Source organism: Thermobia domestica, chromosome 7 (genome assembly GCF_964235325.1).
Source record: "Thermobia domestica chromosome 7, izTheDome1.hap1.1, whole genome shotgun sequence".
Lineage (NCBI taxonomy): Eukaryota > Metazoa > Arthropoda > Insecta > Zygentoma > Lepismatidae > Thermobia > Thermobia domestica.
The window spans coordinates 75761468-75783303 of record NC_137460.1 but is presented as its reverse complement, the minus strand read 5'-3'; the positions used below and the strand labels follow the sequence as shown (position 1 = coordinate 75783303).

At 37.3% G+C, this 21836-nt stretch overlaps 1 protein-coding gene across 1 annotated transcript in view; it reads left to right on the top strand.

Annotated features, from left to right (window-relative positions):
• The window catches only part of LOC145690201 (uncharacterized), a gene marked incomplete in the record, with an annotated part of 46625 nt that overhangs the window by 4023 nt on the left and 20766 nt on the right, over positions 1-21836 (top strand). The window contains 4 exon segments of the mRNA XM_081764862.1: positions 2190-2320; positions 10720-10921; positions 16118-16236; positions 21218-21345. Coding sequence (XP_081620988.1) covers positions 2190-2320; positions 10720-10921; positions 16118-16236; positions 21218-21345 — 580 coding nt within the window.

Below are 21836 nucleotides of genomic sequence, written 5' to 3'. Positions count from 1 at the left end.
TTATTTAGCACTACTATCCCCAATGTACGCCTTAATCTTATATGGTATGCTTTCTTGTCTGACCGTAGTTTATGATAATAGAAAATCATTACACAAAAATGTGTTCTCTTTTCACGTCCATTATTATTGAACGCGCAATGACAGCGGCTTCCACTACGCAGGGTATCTGACTCATTCGTTCGTTGAACCTTTTTCGAATTTAACGTACTTGTTTTTAACTAAACACCACTCAAACAGTGATCAAAGTTTCAACAAACTGCGATAACTCATTGTTGCCCATTCTCAGAAGTTTCAGAATGTTCCTTGTGTATAACTAACATGGTTGTGTCATTTGTATTAACAGTCCTCCCGCTACAATGTAGTGTATTATTGCGTTGTAGTTATATACAGTTATTCACAAAAGGAAACCTATTTCACATACAATATGCTGTTTCTTTTGTTTCAGACTATACCTTTTTGTTTTAACTACAGTAAGCTATAAATACTGATAAACTTCCTAGTTGGATAATTTTATTAGATGTCCAATAAACCAGAGACAGGGTGTCGATCGGTCACGAAATCAAAAAACTGTCATGAAAGTCAAGAAAAAATCACGAAATTTAGCTTTTGGGTCACAATTTTTTTTATCTGTACAAATATAAGCACAGATTGGAAAATTTTGTTCTATAAAACGTCAAAATTCACTACCAAAAATGTCTATGGTCGGCTTTAGACGCTACTAAATCGCAAGCAAACCAATCTTCTATAACATGCATGAAAATTCGGCCAAATTTGCACCTAAATTTGCTCTTGAGAATGTTAGGAAATTTTATGGTTTAGTAAAGAAAAAATCACGAAATTTCATTTTGGAATTTAAGTAGACCCCCTGAGTGATGATCAAAATAACTGAATGCAGTTTCATGCCACGGTTGCTAGGAACAAATACAATTCTAATGTAATTTACGTAAATTTCTTTTAAGAACTATTCAAAAGTAATGATATAATTCAAACTTTTTATTGTCTAAGAATATATTTGAGATAATAAATTTAAATTTTGAAATAAATTTGAATTTTGAAAACTAATTCAAGAATCATCTCTTTCAGTTTTTGACAAAATTTTGTATGATATATAGAAATGATTACACATATAACCATGCCTTCTTTATATGAATTTTGGCGTTTCGAGCTTATGCATGTCTCATCTTGAAAGTTTTTGAAGGAGTAAAAGGGAAAAAGGAAAACGTGCGGTAAACTGACACATATGTAGCACTTAAAAAAAAAAATGTAAATTCTAATTAAGATTTCATCTTCTATAGAAGATTCTATTATTATACAGGGTGTTTCAAAACAACACCGACAACGTTTGAGAGGTGATTCCTGACACCAAGATAAGACAAAAAGTATAGACCAACCTGGGTGCACAAATGCTTCCTTTCGGAGTTCTAGGCTGCCGAAAACATGAAAAAATGAACTTTGAAGGTCCATAGCTCCAAAGCAATGGGACCTACCGTAGTCGGGTCAAGACTTCACTTAGGAACTAATATATGCCCTATCCAAATATCCATGTTTCAGAATCCTGTGGTACTTCCAACAATTTTTATAGAGGTAGTTGGTGAGTACATCAAATTATAGGCCCGTAGGCAAACTCCCTCTATAAAAATTGCTGCGTGAGTACCGCAGGATTCTGAAACATGGATTTTTAGTTAGGGCACATATTAGTTCCTAAGTGAAGTCTTGACCCGACTACGGTAGATCCCATAATTTTAAAGCTATGGACCTTTAAACTTCTTTTTTTTTTTTTTTTTTTTTTTTTTGCTTTTTCTTTTTCTTTTTTATGTTTTCGGCAACCTATAACTCCGAAAGGGAGCATTTGTACACCCAGATTGGTCTATACTTCTTGTCTTATCTTGGTGTTAGAAATCACCTCCCAAACGTTGTCAGTGTTGTTTTGACTGTATAAAGAAAATGGACCTGTTCAAGAGTAACATTATATAATTTGCCATGTACCAGTGCCATAGAACATATTGTAGATTAGAACAGTATCATGTTGTATTCATTTGTGAGTTTACTGTAATCGTCTTGCTATATAAACATACTCGTATTGAAAATACTATTTTTTCTGATTTGTGTTTTCTTCGTATTTACAAATATTGTTTTTTAATTTTTGTAAGTAATGGTGTTAATTGAATAATTCTCTTTCTTACTTTTAGCAGGCGTTGCAGACATTTCTACACTTGAAGGAAACAGTATTCATAATAATGATCAACAGATAGGAGAATATTCGAGAGCAGATCAAGTATTATGCAAATTAAAAGCATTACTCAAAGATCCTTTGGCAGAGGTAAAAATTGCAATTTTCCTGTTCAATTTCTGTTTTTCCTTAAGCTCTTACATCGGATCAATGTGAAAATTGGTATTCGGAAATCCTTGTAAAGAAGCATACGCTATTTATGATTATTATTCGTTACCTAATTCCTATTTTTGTTACATATAGAAAAATCATTCCATATCAAGTGGTCCAATTTCAGGAATCGACCCCACCTCACCTTCTCAGAGTTGGATGAAATTTGGAACACAGGTTGGTACTTGGCCCAAACAGACATGTGCAAAATGTCAGCTCTGTTGCTGCGATAGTTTCCAAGAAACAGTGCCCTTATATCTTGACCCTAAACACCAGAACGGAAACAGGAGCGTCACATAAGCATTTTGAAGAGGTCGTTACTCAGTTACTATTTGTTTGTTGATGCTAAAAATAACTAATTTAGGACATTTTTGTGCAAGGATGCCAAAAATGAAAGCAGTTTTGACTCAGATGGCTTACCTTTCTCAGAAAGTGAGATTGAAAATGCCAAAAAATCACCCGTAAAACCAAGTACTGCTGCACGGATGAACCGATATCTCTTGAATTGTGAGATTATTTGATACCAATTGTTTTTTCCATTATTGGCCTCTAACATGATAGCCCAAGCGGATGTGCCAAGTGGGAAGTTTCTAAGTCGTATAATCTGTAAGTGGGACCTTATGAAAGTTGGTCACAAACAGAAAAATGTTAAAACGTACTTATGTTCAATCAGGTAGTGAACCATCATACCAGTTCGTCACCCTGCTTTGTTTGGTTCCATTGGAAAGAGCATGTCAAAGAGCCTTGGAGACCAAAATATCATTTTAGAGACTGGGTGGCTTCTTGGTCAAATGCGGACTTGAAGTCGCCCATTGTTAACACTTTCCAGAGCTGGGCTGGAATGTTTTAGTTTTAAAAAATGTGTACTCCCAGACAACATACTATCAAGATTTGTAGTTTGATTGCTGCGTTGGTTCATGGTGGTTGTGTCACTACCAATTCTGCAGCAGCCAGTCACAAATTGGTATCCCCATCGCCGAAGGGCCACACTAGATAGCCGTGCAGATCCAGCCACGGGCCCTCCCATCCACCGCTCTCCTCCACGCCTCATGCTGTGCCACTGTTGGATTTCTCGCTGATTCCCATACCAAGTTTGGGTTTCTTGCTGTTTCCCAAGTCATGTTAGTAGGGTTTCTTACTGGTTCCCAAGCCCAAGCCAAGTTCTGCTTCTTAAATAGGTGCAAACAGTTTCTCCACATGTTGGATAACAGTGTCAGAGAAACTGGAATTCCTTCCAAGCGTCGTTGCAGTTGTAGGAACAATGCACATAATTTGAAGTCTGGAATCCAACATTTGTCAATTGTAGATGGTCAGTGGAATATCGTGCAAGGTTCATTCGGGGGTATGAAATTGATCAAAGGGTCTTCTTCTTCCAGAGACACCTTGCAAACGTTTCCGATCCACCAATTTGTATCATATATGCAAGCAACATATTGTCCTGGTTGCATATTTGCAGTTTTCACAAAAACCTTGTCTGACACAGACAGTGTGGTAATGAATGATGTGCAGTCTGCAGACACTCGACTGGCAGACATGTGGCTCACATTAATTGGCTTGAAACAGTGGTGTTCTTCTGTACCAGCCACTGTATGTGCTTTGGCAAATCGCTGCTCCTGGACTTCTGTTACCTCTTGAACTTCAGCGCTGCTACTCCTGGTATCTGCTTATTACAAAATGTGAACAGGTCTTCAGCAGTGAAAATGTGGCCTTCAAGTGGAGACTGTAGACTTGCTCTTTGAGCAGTACGCTTGATGATGCCACCAATGCCAAAACAAGGAGATTTACCATGGGATGTGACGAAAAAGTGCCATTCTGCTGAGATTCCGTAGTCTTCTTGATGATGGCAAAGATTTGTAGAGTTCTTGAAGTTCTTGTATTGCCCTGATGACCCATCGCTAAAGTAGCAAATGTGGCTGATGGTTTCTATATTGGCTTTCAGATACTGCAAAACTGTCCTGATGTACACATAGACAGTGACAGCATTGTGCTGTAGACAGTCACTGATGATACACATGCTGTGGCACTTCACCTCATCATTTTCTCTAGTGTAAACTGTAAATGGGTGCACTGTGGCCTGCCTGTTGTCCCGATGAAAGCCGTGTATCTCATCCTGTATCATGAATAATTCTCAGCAAAACCATTGGTCACCAATTATCTTTGAGCAGATTCTCCTTTAGTTTTTTTCAGATAATTAGCCTGATGTTTGGCAATGTAGTGGTGCACTGAGAAGTTGGTGAGCTTGGCACTAACATCCGTGACAAATTCTTTAACTGATAACTGGTTACTGATTAGATTTGCTCGGTCTGTCTGGATCCACTGCTTGAAGACAATTGTGGCGTCGGGATCTGAATCCTCAAATATGTTAACCAGGTATTCCTTCAGTGGCTCTTCATATGAGCAGCTATCACAGCAGCGATGCATGCAATCACGATCATTTAAATCACACAGAGTTTTGGCAATCAAGTCTCTGTAATATTCAGTTATTGACTGCGTTCCACCTAACATGAGCTTGATATTTTGGTGGTGCATACAGATATACACAGTGTGTGTGCCGGAAGCTCCAACTGTGATGCACCATGGAGGCCGCAGTTCACAGAATTTGGAAAATCCAATCTTTTCTGCAGAAAACTTGTTCTGAAAGTATGAAAACAGCTCATTCAAGTTGCGCAGAAGAAATTTCTTCTGCATTTGCGTTTCTATGCCATTGATTCTTTCACTTACTTTGTCTTTCATTCCTGGACATAGCCTCGAGAACTCATCATTGCCATAAAGCTTTGCTACATGTAGTTTTGTCATCTCTGGTAATAGTTTTCCTTTCTTCGGTGCTAGACGAGCAAATACACCTTAAGCGTCACGTAACCTTTTTGCTGCTTTAACCATCCTTTCTGACACTTGAAATTTTCAGCAACTCTTTTCCTCGACCAACTCTGGCTGCAGCGTCAATATCTGGAGTTTGTCATAACGGCTAGTTGAGGCTATACATTTGGTCTCCAGTGCAGACAAAAGAGTGGCGTAATCGTTCACACAGTTTGGGCATTCAGCTTGTCTGGCTTCACCTTTAGACTGCGTATCACGAATGCTTAATCCACCAGTTACTGCAATGGATTCTGTCAACTGATGTACTAATTGCTGCATCTTCCTGCTTCCATATCCACGTGAATCCCTCCTGCTGACCTTACGGAACTTCATAGGGGACACACCAAGTGCTCCAGGAGTGGTATTAGCAGCCTCTGTTACATGAGCTATTTTTAGTTCTTCAGGTGGTTCACCACAGGAATTGTCACTTGTCTCCTCATACGTTGCACTTTGATATTTTGAACTTAGCTCACGTCGACAAGTGGGACACAGCATTCCTTCTAGGTCTTGCTCAGTCACTTCCTTTAGCTTAGCTGCTGTATTGTTGGTAATCTTTAGCAGCCCCTAGACAGTTTTCTTTGTATGTGGAAGGTTGAAAGGATTGCAGCAATATCGCTTTGTCGCACGATCCGAACTAGAAGTTGCACTCTGCTGCTCCATTTCGCAAGTCACTCAGCATACAGTATTTCTGAAAGGATGCATAACAGAATGTAAATATTAAGACAATAATGGATTAGTAACATGTAAGGCACATGTTTATTACTTCACAATCATATAACCATTAGTTTAATATTCCCACATCAATACCATTGCAATCTCCGGAAGGCGCTAACAAGGGCGACTTCTTGGTCTCCAAGACTCTTTTGACATTCTCTTTACAACGGGACCAGCCAAAGCAGGGTGATGAACTGGTATGATGGTCAACTACCTGATTGAACATAAGTACGTTTTGGCATTTTTCTGTTTGTGACCAACTTTTATCAGGTCCCACTTAACAGATTACACGACTTAGAGACTTCCCACTTGGCACATCCGCTTGGACTATCTTGTTAGAGGCCAATAATGGGAAAAACAATTGGTATCAAATAACCCCACAGTTCAAGAAGTATCGGCTCATACGTGCAGCAGTACTTGGTTTTAGCGGGTGTTTTTTGGCATTTTCAATCTCACTTTCTGAGAAAGGTAAGCTATCTGGGTCAAAAATGCTTCCATTTGTGGCATCCTTGCACAAAAATGTCACAAACTAGTTATTTTCAGCACCAACAAACAAATAGTAACTGAGTAACGACCTCCTCAAAATGCCTCTGTGACGCTCCTATTTCCGTTCTAGTGTTTCGGGTCAAGATATAAGGGCACTGTTTCTTGGAAACCATAGCAGCAACAGAGCTGACGTTTTGCACATGTCTGTTTGGACCAAGTACCAACCTGTGTTCCAAATTTCATCCAAATCTGAGAGGGTGAGGTGGGGGCTATTACACCACTTGACATGGAATATCCCAGAAGGGAATGGAGAAAACAAGACGGGCTTTTGAAGGATTATCCCGGCTGTACGGTAAGTAGGAGCGAAAAAAAAAAGAAGAAGAAGAATTCAAAACTTCATGGATCCATCTTACTTGTAGATAATTTCACAGAAGTACCGGTAAATTTCCATGGAGACTTCGTCTTCATGAAGCATGCTACCAACTCAGAACTAGATAATCTGACGAAATCGTGCGAAAAAGTGAAGCATGTGGGGCTCCATTCCGTAAAGAGTTACGTCAACACAACTTGACATCTGAGTTTTTGTTTGCGATAATCAACATATGTTATAATTGATTTTTTTTTTTTTTTTTTTTTTGTGTGTGTGTGTGTGTGTGTGTGTTTTGCGTTATGCTTCGTAATGTTTGCGAAGGCTGATACAGAATGGGACCTTTAGTCTCTGGAGGAATTTTCTTTTCTGAATATTTGGGGCCACGAAGGCTCAGTAGTAGAGCATTCACCTCTGATGTATGGGGTTCTTGGTTCGATAACCTAACCTAACCTACATCATCTATCTTTATCTACATACCACTATATATTACCTATAATATTACTATCAATATTATAGTAATATTGATTACGAGACACCATTCATACGTAACATAATAATAGTATACCTATGGCATGTTTATAAATTATATTGTTGGAGTTCAAACAATTTGGTTTGTGCTCGAAATTGGTATATTTTTATCAGAATAAGGCTCAAATGGAACAATTACACTACAAAGTGAAATCATTTGTGATAACACCAGAACTAAACTACATAACTAATAAACTATTAAACTTGTTGGCATCAGCAATTTTTGTATGTCCAAGTTTTAGTGCATGAGTTTTGGTAATGTAAATAATGTAAATGCAGTCATGACAAAAACATCTCAAAATTCAATGAAAATCTGAAAATTTAGAACTGCGTTTGTGCCAGCTTGAATCATGGTTTTCGGTTTTCCTTACCGATGCGTTTAATTATCACACCACTAAGTATGCTCCGAGAACATTGACACATTCCAATCTTGAGACAGACGCATATTCAAAGTACAAGAATCATACTTCAATTCCTGCTATGCTTGGCCAATAATGTATATTATTAAATACTTCTGAAGTTTGATAATATGTGTAATATGAGAATTGGAATGTTCAATATTCTTTTCCTTGTGTGGGGATGTATTGAAGTTCAATGAGTGAAAATTGCGATTAGGATTTCCTTACTATGCTGATATGTTAACCACTACGCTACCCATTCCCTTACTTCTCATTTATCTGAATTAGCTTGAGTTCTGCTAAATCTGGCAATGTATTCTACGCGCCATATACGACATATCAACGTCATAGATGTTCTAATTTATGAACTTGCTCTCCTACTTACTGCGTCTAATATTTAATGTACTATCATTAATTGTACTGTTTCGGTGTTGCCTGACACCTTTCTCAACAGATCTACACGGACAATATTGGGTTGTCGAAGTTTAACATAAATTGTGACACATTCTTTGTAGTCGGAGTGTGATATCACTGGTCTTAAACAGTAGGTATGTGAACTAGTCTGCAAACGAATTGGGCAGCGTGGTGGAGCATCGGAGCAATATACTGGAGATATGTTGGACATACAGTCCAATCGTACTTTTTCGTTCTGTGAATTCCTTTGAACGGAATATAAGTCTAGAGTCAAGTAAATGTTGTTTGAATTATCTATCACAACTATTGAGCATAAACCTGAATAGATAGCGGAAGATTGCAATAAGGTAATAGTGAGTCTGGCTGAAATTTATTAAGTTCCTGTTTGATGTAAACGTTCTGGAAATGTTGTTGAGGTTAGCAGATAGAGCACCAGAAATTTTAACCATTTAATGAATTACATCTAAATCACATGCAGATAAATGACACAAGCAATATTCCTATTAATCCAAGCCATCCTTTAAAAGAGTGGTTTAGCAGATAGCCAGGACTAAAAAGACATACATTCATAGGCAAGAAATTGCTTACTTTTTTTCTATTAAACAAGAACCAGCCAAATACACATCTCTTTGCACAAACATGATTGCATTCATACTATTATATTGCCCGAATTTAAGTATTTAGTTGAAAAGTATGTAAACTAACACGAAATATTTTATGCTTTTTTTTTTCTAGCCATATATTCCATGATGAAGTGGTTGTAAAAGAAAAATAAATTTCTAGGGTCTTTAATTTTATGAAGAATAATCTACACTAGACTCTCGCTAATCCGGCCCTCAGTATCCGGCCTCTCAATAATCCGGCGCACATCCAACCAAAAACACGTGCACAGTGAATTATCGTGCGCATGCGCATGTACGTATTCGAAATTGTAGCATTCTTTACAGTTCGGAATCGTGTCTTCTAAAAGGAAACACGTTACGCTAGACTTCAAGCAGAAACTCGAAATTTTAGATAAGTTAAATCGAGGTTCTTCGCAGAAAGCCATTGCTGCTGAGTTCAATGTTGGACGAGCAACTATTTATGACATCAAAAAGAAAGAACTCAATAATCCGATACCCATATGTGCCAGTAATGGCCGGATTAGCGAGAGTCTATAGTGTATTTCAAATGCCCTGATAATACAATTTTAGAAAACACAGTTAAACTATATATTAGGAAAGACACTGAACTACAGTATAGAAAATAACTACAATTGCATTTATGTGACGAAGTTAAGAATATTGTTACTACTTTCACTCGTACACACTCAAGTTGAAGTTTAACGTTCTTTTTGGTATCTACTCTACATGAGATGTGAACCTGCAGCTGACATGGTGCAAAGTACATGAACTATAGAAGGTAATATTTAAACGTGAAATAAGTTATTGTGCAATCATATGATTTTAAGCCCTGACTACATAATAAATGCACCAGTCTCGCTTCTCCAACTCAACTTTCCCTTGATCTTGGGAGTGGATAAACGCTCTCTGAGGACCAGTTAGGCTCCCCTGATCTATATGATGGTAATGTCATTCATTCGTAATATTGTGGCGCTAGTATCGCTTGTAAAAATCGGCACTATAGATCTGAATCAACTGCTGTATGTAGAGTGAAACTTCTCTCAGCAAATACTTCTCTTAACGGCTTCTTTTAACTGCTGTGAAAGTTTTGTCAGGTTAATACATTCGGAACCTCTATTCAGCAACTACTATTCACCGCGACACCACCATTTGAAAAGAGTACAACATTCCACATAAAATCAAAATTATTGTATATTTTACGTACAGTTTGCAAATTATTGTGAATTGAATCATGACAATACTGTGCAATATATCTCTCCCCACCTTTCTCGTCAGAAACTATTGACTCAAGATGATAATGAGAGTCTAATGAAGCGAGAGTGGTTTTGATCTCTGTCTTTACGGAAACCACTGAAAACTATAAAGCAAATGCATTGAGATAATTTAAGTTTTACAAACTGGTATGATAGAACGTGCTGGCTGACTCATTCCACATGACTCACTTGTAGAAATGGTTGTTAGAGAGAGATGTATGAAACAGAAAGAACATACAAGTTTTTTAAAACATCAAATAGTGAGGAATAAAATTTCATGTACTCAATGAAATAGATTACGTCAACGTTTTATTTCAAACATTTTCTTCTGCAAGAAAATACCGTACTTAGGTTTATTACTTCTGCGCATGTTTGTATTCATATCTAGCATGGCCGATTTTTTATTGAACAAGTAATAATCGCTTAATGGAATGGATCATTGTGGGTGTGTATATACTGTAATATTAAATGTATATAATCTTGATAATTCATTGTTCTGTGACTTTTTTTAAAATACTATTTACACATGCAGAAGTTGAAAATTATATGTTAGGAAAACTTCTTTTTCATCGAATCATCCCTTACTATGAGTGTTGATGAAAGGACTTGAAATAGATTGGTTTCAGTTATGCAGTTACTTGAATAAATGTAAATTAGATTAGAAAATACTAATACAGTTAACATTTTTAAATTCCAGATTGTTGAGCAGGAAATGAAACATGCATTTGGAGACCAGTGGTTGTTAATAGTCAAAATTAAACCGCCGTGGGCACTACCAGACATATTTAGTTGCCTTTATCAGCACTGGATGGCTGTGTTCGGTTTTGTTCTACCGAAGGAAGCTCTAAGGCTCATAGAATCATTAAATGAGTTTTTTAAAGACTCGAGGACGAAAAAAGGTAAATACTTCAATTAGACGAATAGCGAAAGTCTAGATTAATAATATGCGAAAGCTCTTGTATATTATATACTGCGTAACTTAATAAATAGCAGCTTCGCTTATCTAGTAATTAGAAAACTGTACAGACTTAGGATGTATAGTTAATAAAAAGTACTCTTATATACATCCCTTCCTATTTTGAATGGTAAAAGACATCTAGCAACATTGTCACCCAGTTCTCCATCTCAGTGAGGAGGGTATTAAAGAATCTGTTTTAAAATCAGTGGTTTATTTTATATCGTTAGTTCAGGCACGTGGCCAGGATTTCGTAATAGGGGGGTCCGGGACGAAATACTGTGGTTATCACACCAGGGGCTCGATCACTCTAACTGGCAACATATATTGGTTCGTTTAGCCAGGATTTCGAAATGGTGTGGGGTAACATGAAATACTGTGGTTACACAGCACGGACTCAATCAGTCTAAACTATTTTACTAGCAACATATATTGGTTTGTTAGGGCAATAAAATGAGGATATATTAGTAAGTGTTTTAATAACTATAAAAAATCTCGAGTAAAAGAATAAAAAAGTATTGAAAAAGATTTAGTCTTCCGAGGTTATTCGAACTCGGTTCTTCTTGTCTTCTTTCTTCTTCTTTTTCTTATCTTCGTTTAATGCCGTCAAGGATAGCAACGAAATCTCTTTCGGCGGTGAAGACATCCTATACAATGGATTAGTGTTTCCACGAAATTGGAAATTTCTTTAACAAGTGTAACTGGAATCTATGTTGCCAGGCTCATATTATTGGTGTTTTGGGGCATTTCTTAAGTTCTACCTGAGAGTCTATCTGATCGAACCGGTTTATCGATCGTCATTTGTAGTCCATGGGATTAGCATGCATCTAGATGGAATTCGGAATGCTCCGTTCCAATAATATCCATTTTTAGCTTGATCCCCTCCCGTTTCCTCCACACACAACTCCTCATAAGAAAGAGTAACCAAACGTTTGCTGCAGTTTTTTGTATTTCTAACGCTGATTCTTCTTTTTCTCTCTTCTTTTTGTTTCATTTTTCCTTAATATATTTTTCATTTCTGGTTTCGAAGGGGGGAGGGGGTCCGGACCCACACCTTGGCTACGTGCCTGGTTAGTTTTCGGTTTAAAAAGGTGTGTATATATATAACATTTTAAAAAGGAAAGTTCTTTAAGTGTATGTTTCACAGTGTTTTGAGATTATTATTATTATTATTATTATTATTATTATTATTATTATTATTATTATTATTATTATTATTATTATTATTATTATTAGTGTTACTTCATCCGAAAAAAAAAACAGAAAATTAAAGCATATACAACAGGGAGTAATTTCTGATATTGTTATTTCGGAAATACTGGCATGGCTCCGCATAGTGTAATCGCTAACGGTCTCGCCTTTGGTGCAAGTGATCTCGGGTTCGATTCCCGGTGGAAACACTCAGTTAAAGGATGTAACAGCTTTTTCAGACCAGCCATCGTAAGTTTCTTCCAGTTTTTCTCATTCACATAATGCAAAACGCTAGGATGGTACCTAACATACAAGACCCAGGCCGCTTCCTTGCACTCCCATTTCTTAACCCCTTTTCCCGGATAGTGCTCACCGAGGGACCTCATTCCTCGTACAAGGTGTCTCAAAAGTCATGAAATGTATTTTATAAAAACATTTATTAACAAGACCTGTACATAAGGTTAATATTCTTCAGAGTACTGTCCATGAGCATCTACATACAGGGTGTCCGAGAAGTCCTTCCCTGATTACAGAAATTGATAACTCAGGCTAGAAATAAGATAGAAATATGAAACTGGTGTTGAATTGTTTACAAACTATAAAAGTTTTGGTCACATCAGTACACTTCCACATGAGCACCCTTGGTAGCGCGTAGCACATCTAGGCGATATTCAATTTCCATCCACACATTAGCCAACATCACTGGAGGGATCGATGCAACGACTGTGGTTATTCGTTGCTGCAGGGTTTCAAGATCTGGTACAAGTGTTCGGTAGACCTCATCCTTGACATAACCCCATAAAAAGAAGTCTAATGGGGTTATGTCAGGAGAGCGTGGAGGCCAAGCTGTTGGTCCATCACGACCAATCCATCGCCCAGGAAATGTCCTATCGAGATAGGCACGGACGTCCAAACCCCAATGAGGTAGTGCACCGTCTTGCTGAAAAACGACATCGGGGCGATACTGAAGCAGCTGAGGAACAGCATACAGCTGCAACATATCCAGGTACAATGCAGATGTGATGGTATCCTCAGCGAACAGGGTGTCTACTGGTCATGAAAGTCATGAAAAAGTCATATATTTTGCTTAGTGGTCATGAAAGTCATGAAAAAGTCCTTTATTTACCCAACTGGTCATGAAAATCTGAAATCTAGTATATTTTTATACTTCATACTTTTATACCTCATACTGCATGTACTGAAACAGTTGTATCAGGTCAGTAATTGTGAGAATTTCCCCCACCAGTTAGTGCTGGCTAACTGGTACTTTACTGTCTTCCTAGCTGCTCCCCATTTCATCTTCTAGTCTCTGTAATATAGTAACAACTTTTTACTGTCCAACTTTCTGATCTGCTATTTCTTTACTTCTAAGAAATGTAAATTGTGTATTTTTGGGCCTTTAAACTTATGCAAACAATATTATTCGTTTAAGTTTGCAGATTTTAAATTTGGTGATCTATTTTTTTAAAACGAATTTCTTTTATAATTTTTGTCTTTGGGCAGTTCTCTGAGTGCTTAATTTCAGACAAATTTCTGCTAGATGGATAATTATACTCAGAATTAAAACTTCAAATACAGTATAGAGTGATTCACTGGTAAGAGCAGGCCCGTATTTAGGCAAGTGCTATTCTGTGCTCGAGCACAAGGCGGCAGAATTTTAGATTCTTTCTTTAAGATTCACAATAAGTGATATTTAAGAACCGCAATTAAAAATTTGTTTACTGACTTTTAAATTGCTCTTGCATTTTAAAATTAGCTGTCAGCTAATCGACATTATGTACCTTAGACAAATAAGAACATAATGTGATCTTCATCTTAACCGATGCACCACTGATGGTAGGGGTTTATTATTACTAATGGTAAATTTTTATCGCCATGGTCATGAAAATTTGAACAAAAAGGTCATGAAAAGTCATGAAAAAGTCATGAATTTACTTTCTAGTATTCCAGTAGACACCCTGGCGAAGAAGAATGGCCCGATAATTCGATCGTGCAATAACGCGCACCAAACATTCACCTTTGGACTCCCTGACCTCCCTGGGGGGTTCTGAACCCCAAATGCGTACATTATAGCGATTCACTACTCCACTGACAAAGAATGTCGCTTCGTCGGTAAAGGCAATTCGTCTGAGATAACCATTATCGTCCGCAATACGTGATAGCATTTCGACCGCAAAGTCATATCGACGTGTACCGTCGTCGGGCAACAAGGCCTGAACGAGTTAAACTTTTTAAGCACGAAACAATAAACGTTTATGTAAAATGTCATGGATAGAGCTTTTTGGCATCTGTAATTCACGTGAGACCCTGCGCACCGATTTCTTAGGACTTCTCAGAAAAGACTGCCGCACAGCCTCCACCGTGTCTCCTGAGGTTCTTGGTCGACCAGACCTCGGAAGGTCAGCAACCGACCCTGTGTTCTTGAACTTCTCATACCAGGCTTTAATGCTCTTGACATCAGGTGGAGTCCTCCCAAATGTTGTCTGGAACTGTCTCTGCACCGTGGTTGGTGATCGTGTCTCATGGTACCACAGGACACACTGTGCCTTCTCCTGGTTGGTTGGCATAGCTTCTTGGGCTTCTTACTTACGTACTACAAACCTAAACAAAATTGAGACTTGGTAAAACAGAACAAACCTAATACAGACAAAAACTTTTATAGTTTGTAAACAATTCAACACCAGTTTCATATTTCTGTCTTATTTCCAGCCTGAGTTATCAATTTCTGTAATCAGGGAAGGACTTCTCGGACACCCTGTACTTTTTCCACCGACTTTCCAATGCCTGGTACACCTCCTTGAAGGCCTAGACGGAAATGTTGTTTAAAGCTGTTGTCGCAGACGCTTGGATAGCCTCAATACTATCAAAACGACGCCTTTTGAGTATTTTTGTCCTTTGGGAACAAAAAGAAGTCGACCGGAACAAAGTCGGAACTGTAGAGTAGCTACGGCAGCGTTGCTATGTTATGCTTCGCCAGGAACTCTCGGACGCTCAGAGACGTGTGGCTGGACGCATTGTCGTGATGCAGCAGCCAGGAGCGGCGATGTCTTTTCGCACGCAGATGACCCTTTTCTACAGCAATTCATGAGTTTTCGCAGGATTTTGTCGAGTTTTGTGCAGAACTTCGTCGCCTGACATTGTTCGAAAGTATCTGCCATGAGGTGGTCTCAAAGAGTGGTGCACTAAATCAGTGATCCCGAAGCTACCAATGCTCGGAGCAGAATGACCTGGAGTACGCTGCAAATCGAGGGCGCCTCCCATCTAACTCAACACGCCCGAACGTGCTTCGACCTATTGGGTGCGGAAAAAAAAAAATCATGACTTTTGACACTCCTTGTACATGACAGGCTTAAGGCTATAGATGCCAGTGATGCCCAGAAATATGTATAAATAAATAAATAAATAAATAAATAAATAAATTGGAAATTCTGCCTTGGGTAGGCAATTAGATTACTTATTTTAAATAGTTGTAGATTTAAAATAAATTCATTCTTCATAATCGATTTTTTGTAACCATAGGCAGGAGACCACCGTTGATGTTAGCGAAGTATATTATCCCCCTTTTTTGTTATAATTAAATTCATAGTTGTGTTTGGTATCAAGGAATCAGCGGAGTATAATAATGTTTTTTCTATGATCCGAGATTTTACCGATAATATGTGAATCCACGAAACCACGTAAACAAATAAGCACGTACCGATGGTAATAAGCAGTCGTTGAAACATACGGATAAGTTAATGATACAGATGGTTGAGTGGATTCAAGGCTAGTATTTTAATTGTGACTAATAGTTAATGTGGAGTGTGCGGTACTTGTGAGCAATTGGTAGTAAAGTAGGTAGAAGAAAGAAAGATCCAAATGTAAGCCATAGTACCATAGTGAAAGGTGAGTAATAAAACGTAGTAATTAATAATGTAGCGCAAATATTAATAATGTGTATATATTTTAGGATATGGACATTCCTTACAGCAAGTAAAAGAAATTTTGAAGAAAAGTCTTGATCTCTGTGAGATTTTGCTGTACCATTTTAAAACCAAACTCCTAATTCAGTGCGTGCAAGATATCCAGGTGAGTTTTAATTGCTGTGTATTACGTCTGTATGTAGTGCGTGTGAACGACTTTTTATCTAGACTGCGCGGGAGAAACAGTGTAAGTCAAAAAACAGGTTTTCAGGAGGTGATTTTTATTTATTTATTTATTTATTTTTTTTAACCAAGCATAGGTATGAATCACTTATACTAACAGTACCAAGACGCCATTATTCAACTCACGTTTAGAATTGAGTTATACCAAGTTAACCGGAGGTGGAGCTTGACACACAGATCTCCAATTTTGACTTATCTCATTTTGGACAATTTCTGTCTTATACTGTTTTCCTAGCGCAGTCTAGAATATATTACTGTAAAATACACAAATATTAATGCTTAAAATTAAATCTGGATACGTCCTTTATTGCATTTTGAAATAATTAAGTAGAAACAATGAAGTTTTTTTTAAGTTTCAATTAAATCGTCATAATAGATTTAAACCCGCACGCTAATAACATCTATTGGCATCAGGTAGGAACATCCATGATCTTCACGGTGTACTAATAGAAATTAGCATTATTCACAGGCTAACATGTTTTTCTATTATGAATAATATATATAAAATAATATATACAGGGTATTTCCGTGACCTGGGTAAACTCAGAGTAATGTTGATAAAAGAACCAATTTCAGAATAGGAACAAGTGTCCCGAAGTTAATCATGAAAGATTTCATCAACAAAGGAGACATCTAAAGCAGTTTACGTTTGCGTGCTTGTTCCAGCGTTGAGAAACGGAAAATCTGGAACCACAACTTCACGACCATAGGGGGACTATGAACTACTAGTACTCCTTCCTTCGAACAAATGTTGCTTGATTGTGTGGAGGGACAGCCTTCACAAGTACGAGTACAATAGCACATAAAATGAGTGATACATAGTACTGTATAGTGTGTGTAAAATCTAAGTCAATCTGACTTTGACTCTCGTATTTTGTAAATGGCTAGTACAGTGCTGTGTGGCCGATCCTCAGTTTCATGCTTTTTTACTTCACCAATGAAAGCTGTTTTACTAGACTGTTTATTAAATAGTCTGAGTAGTCACGCGTGGTTCGAAGAAAACATTACGCGACAATTGTAAAGAAAACAGACATTTGGAGTAAACATACGGGCAGAAATTGTTGGTGAATACTTAATAGGGCCTATGTTCTTCCCGGTTTAACTGCACTAATATATACAGTGTTTCTGCAGCGTAGGCTTCCAGAATTATTAGCAGATGACTCTTGGTGTAGTCAGCATATGTGGTTACATGTCGGGGCGCCAGCGTACTTTACTAATGTTTCTTTGGCGTATCTCGATCGAATTTTCCCAGATAGATGGATTGGACGAGGGGGTCCTGTTTCCTGACAAACTCGTTCACCAGATCTCAGCCTACCTTCTTGTGAAGTTACTCAAAAGCCTTGTCTATGAAACTCCCGTAGAGAGCGAAGAGGAACTCCTTGCATGAATCCTCGCTGTCAGTGACATAATAAGAACGACACCAAGGATATTTGAGCATGTGCGACAAAGCTTACTGCGACGCTGTCATGCTTGCATCGACGCCGGGGAACATCATTTTGAAAATCTACTTTGAAGCTTTATACTACATTTTCTACTGTTCCAAAGTAGTAACTGTTTTACATGGTAGAGTTTCTTTGTCGTCGTCTTTAGCGAGTGCATAGCTACGTTCTGTGGTGTGACCATAAGAAATATTGATAGGAATGGTAGTCTGTGACCGTGAGACATATTGATAGGGATGATAGGGGATGGTATAGCAAGGGAGGTATTTTCACCTTCTTTTTTTACGATACCAAGGTATCAGCCTTCCTTTGTTGACCAGTTTTCTCTCCCTTCTAACATACTTCTTCCTGGACGGAACTAGCTTTCCAGAGGATTTTTTATGAGATGCGTGTATTGATGTTCTGAACTTGCCCGCTACGGCTCTTGTAAATATTCATACTGTGGAATTGTTTTACTGCCGCATATCCGGATCGTAGTTTCTAACCTCAGATTGCGTCTTTCGTGATTGTCTGATTGCGTACGATTTTATCAGTTTTTTCGCGGTCACAGCCCACCATCGCTATATGAGTTTCTCACGTTCACAGCCTACCATTCCTATCAATATTTCTCATGGTCACATTTCCCATCCAATCCGTATCTTATGCTTTCGCAGACCTGTTTTCTCATTTGATTCAGGTATGGACATCTTTCTACCAGAAATAACTTTATGGCGATTTCGACGATTTTTCGTCGCATTTTTGTTTCAAATACATGAAATATCGCACTTTTCTTGTGGGGCTACCCTTGCGCCACGTGTGCTTCTAATTTATCCCTAGATTATTGAAATCTCAGGTGTTCTTTGGCCAGACCTCAATCCGACATTTAGTTCTCGAGTTATGGCTACTTTTGTCCCATTGTGGCAAATTTTCGATGGCCTCTTTCTCCGAAACGACGCACTTCCGTACACTGGTTCCTATTCTCAAATTACCTCTTTTGTCATCGTCTATCATCATTCTGAGTTTCTCCCCAGGTCACGGAAACATAGATAATACAGGGTGGGCCATTTATCTTGATACCCCTTTGTAACTTTTAAACTAATGATCAAAACACTCCAAAATTTTGCACCATGAAAATATCGGCAGAGGGACTTTGTTTGCATACTCCGCGATACCCAAGGTTAATACTGTTGCCAGCCTAACATAAAGCGGTACTTTTTCAAATGGCACTACGTCAGGTTATTACATATTTCAAATCTGCATGTAAAATGAAAACATACTACACTTGTGTGCAGTATTGCAAACTAAGGTCGCTACATTATTGCAAACATTAAAAAGAAAAAAAAATATTGGAGGCTTCTATAACAGTAATAACGCAAGCGAGACAGATAGGATAATGCTCATTCAAAATACTTTAATGTCTAATACTATGATCATCATATGACGTATTTCGAACAAGTACAAACAAAGTTACAAGAAATTGAAAATTTTTCTATTTTCAAAGGACGTTATTTCGAAAAAGTGTTTAGGAAGTATCACATCGAATTATGTACACTCATGTCCAAAAATGATTGTCGCATGTTTATAACTGTCTTTTTGTAAGAATATAATTTGATAATCATTTTGCAGGGTACTTTTAATACTGATATTATGTGTGTATTCGGGAAATGTATATTTGTGGTAAATTTCATAGGAAAAGAATTATAAATACGAAAATTAGAGAGAGCAAAACAAAATGTTGCTAAATAGACAACAACGTTTTATTTTCGTTTTATTGTTATTTACTGCTCTTTTGATATGAAATTTATCGCATACATGACTTTGCCGACTATATACATACTAACATTATAAGAAATACTGGGCGAATTCATTATCAAATTACATTCCTACAACAATATATTTATAAACATACGACAATAATTTTGGACATGAGTGTACATGGTTTTCAATAGACATAAAGATCATAATGCCGTTTATAGATTTTTTTTCTCTCTAACTGTGGGAGATATGAGGAAGACGGTAAAATTTGTAATCGCTTCAAGTAGTGTGTTTGCGGAAATTTCTTAAAACAATTTTTGATTTACCTTGCTTTTATAACATTACAACAATACCTTTTGATAGGTGTAATTACAATAAGTTCTCGGGATTGCATAATGTTAAGCAGTGTTGCAATCTTTTAAGTTTTATCATCTCCAGAACGATTTGAGATAACAAAATGGTGTAAAGGGCATTGTTACATTCACATCTGTTGAAAGTCATCTATGCAATTATATGAAGTACTTATCTAAGCAGTTTTTCGAAATAAAGACTTTTAAAAAGGTCAAATTTTCAGTCCCGTGTAACTGTTCGTATTCATTCGAAATCCGTCCTATCATGATCATAGTATTCGACATTACTTTATTTTGGATGTACATTTACCCGTCTGCCTCATTTCCGTTATTACTGCTGTAGAGGCCACTAAAATTTGGATATTTGAGATACTGTGGCGTCCTTAGCTTGCAACACTGAATAGCAAGTGTGATATTGTATGTTTTCATATTTCATGTGGATTTGAAATATGTAATAACCTGCCGTGGGGCCTTTGAAACAATAAAACTTTATGTTGGGGTAGCAACAGTGTTAACCTATGCTTTCACCGAGTATGCCATAGAATGCCTTCTGGCGATATTTGCATTAAGTTCCCAATATGGTCTTGTATAGAACAGGAATTCCGAATTACCATTCAATACAAAAGTTAGTTTCAAATCGGCAGAAAGCTTATACTTATCTTTAAGGAACTTTATCAATTCTTAATTGTAGGAAAGATGTTCTAGTATGTGCAAAATCTTAACTGCTTTTACTACTAATACTATGTATGAGTTAAATGTTAAAATATTTGTCTGACATACCTATTTCTTCATCCATTTTATTTCTTGATACCAGTGTTGCCACTACTATTTTGCGTGTGTCCTTCCGAGCGTAAAAGTAACATCGTTAATCAGGGAAGAGATTTAGAATCGCGAAGTGTTGCATCTTGGTGAAAAATTCTTCTTTCGATGTACACAAACATGGCAATAAGAAACGAGTACACTGCTTCCAGCTAACTGTACAGCTACCAAATGTAAAATGAAGTCACTGAATATTGTTGCTAATTACTGTTGTACATGCTTGTTTCATTGGTTTCATCCCAAACTTTTCAAGTAGCACTTGTGTGAGATGAAATGTTAGTACATATAAACAACGAATTAGAAGTGTTGCTTTACTTTTTGCTAACTTACTCCATGCAGTACCTTGACTTCGGTTGTTTTGTGTTTAAAACTGAAGAGTCAAAGAAAACGTAAAAGATAATGAAAACAACTTCCATTTCACGTATGGTAACTATAGAACTTTTCTTCCTTGTTACGTAATGAAACAGCTTCTATTTCACGTATGGTAACTATAGAATTTTTCTTCATTATTACGTAAAAAGATATACCTTTATGCAATTGTTATTATATTCTTATTCTTTAGGATTTGATCAAGCACTGTGAAAACCAACAACAGATAAGTCAAGCATATGCAGCAAACCCGGAGAAGATTAACGTGAAGCCTGTTTTCAATTTGTTTCAATCTATATTTGAGTTCATCACCAGTTACTGGTAAGTTTTTCTTCATGTTAGAATTTAGCCATAAGTTTTTATAATGTAGTGTAGTGTAGGCCATGTTTGGCAAATATTTGGTAAAAGGTACAGCTTTTTCATCTTTTCATGCGTCTATGATGTTTAATCTTGGGACCATTGCATCAGTCCATGTACTGATATTCCTCAGTGAGAATTTTTAAAATAAAGAAATCTCTGCTTTTACAAATTACAGAACATTAAATTTACGGCAGTCCTCTTTTCACAACACAGTAAGAGCCAAAGCTACACTATTATCATTATTAAGTATTCTGCCTTTCAGCAGGTTTTGGGACTAAAGAGTTGTTTTTTTCAATTTTAGATTTAGGCCTGGAAATATTTATTCCACGTTTTTCGATCCTTAGCTTCCTCTTTTAACTCCCAATATTTTCTTCTGTTCCCCCAAATCATGGATCAGTTGTGTTCTTCTTCTTCTTCCTATTCCTCGCTTTCCTTCCATCTGAAGAAGACAA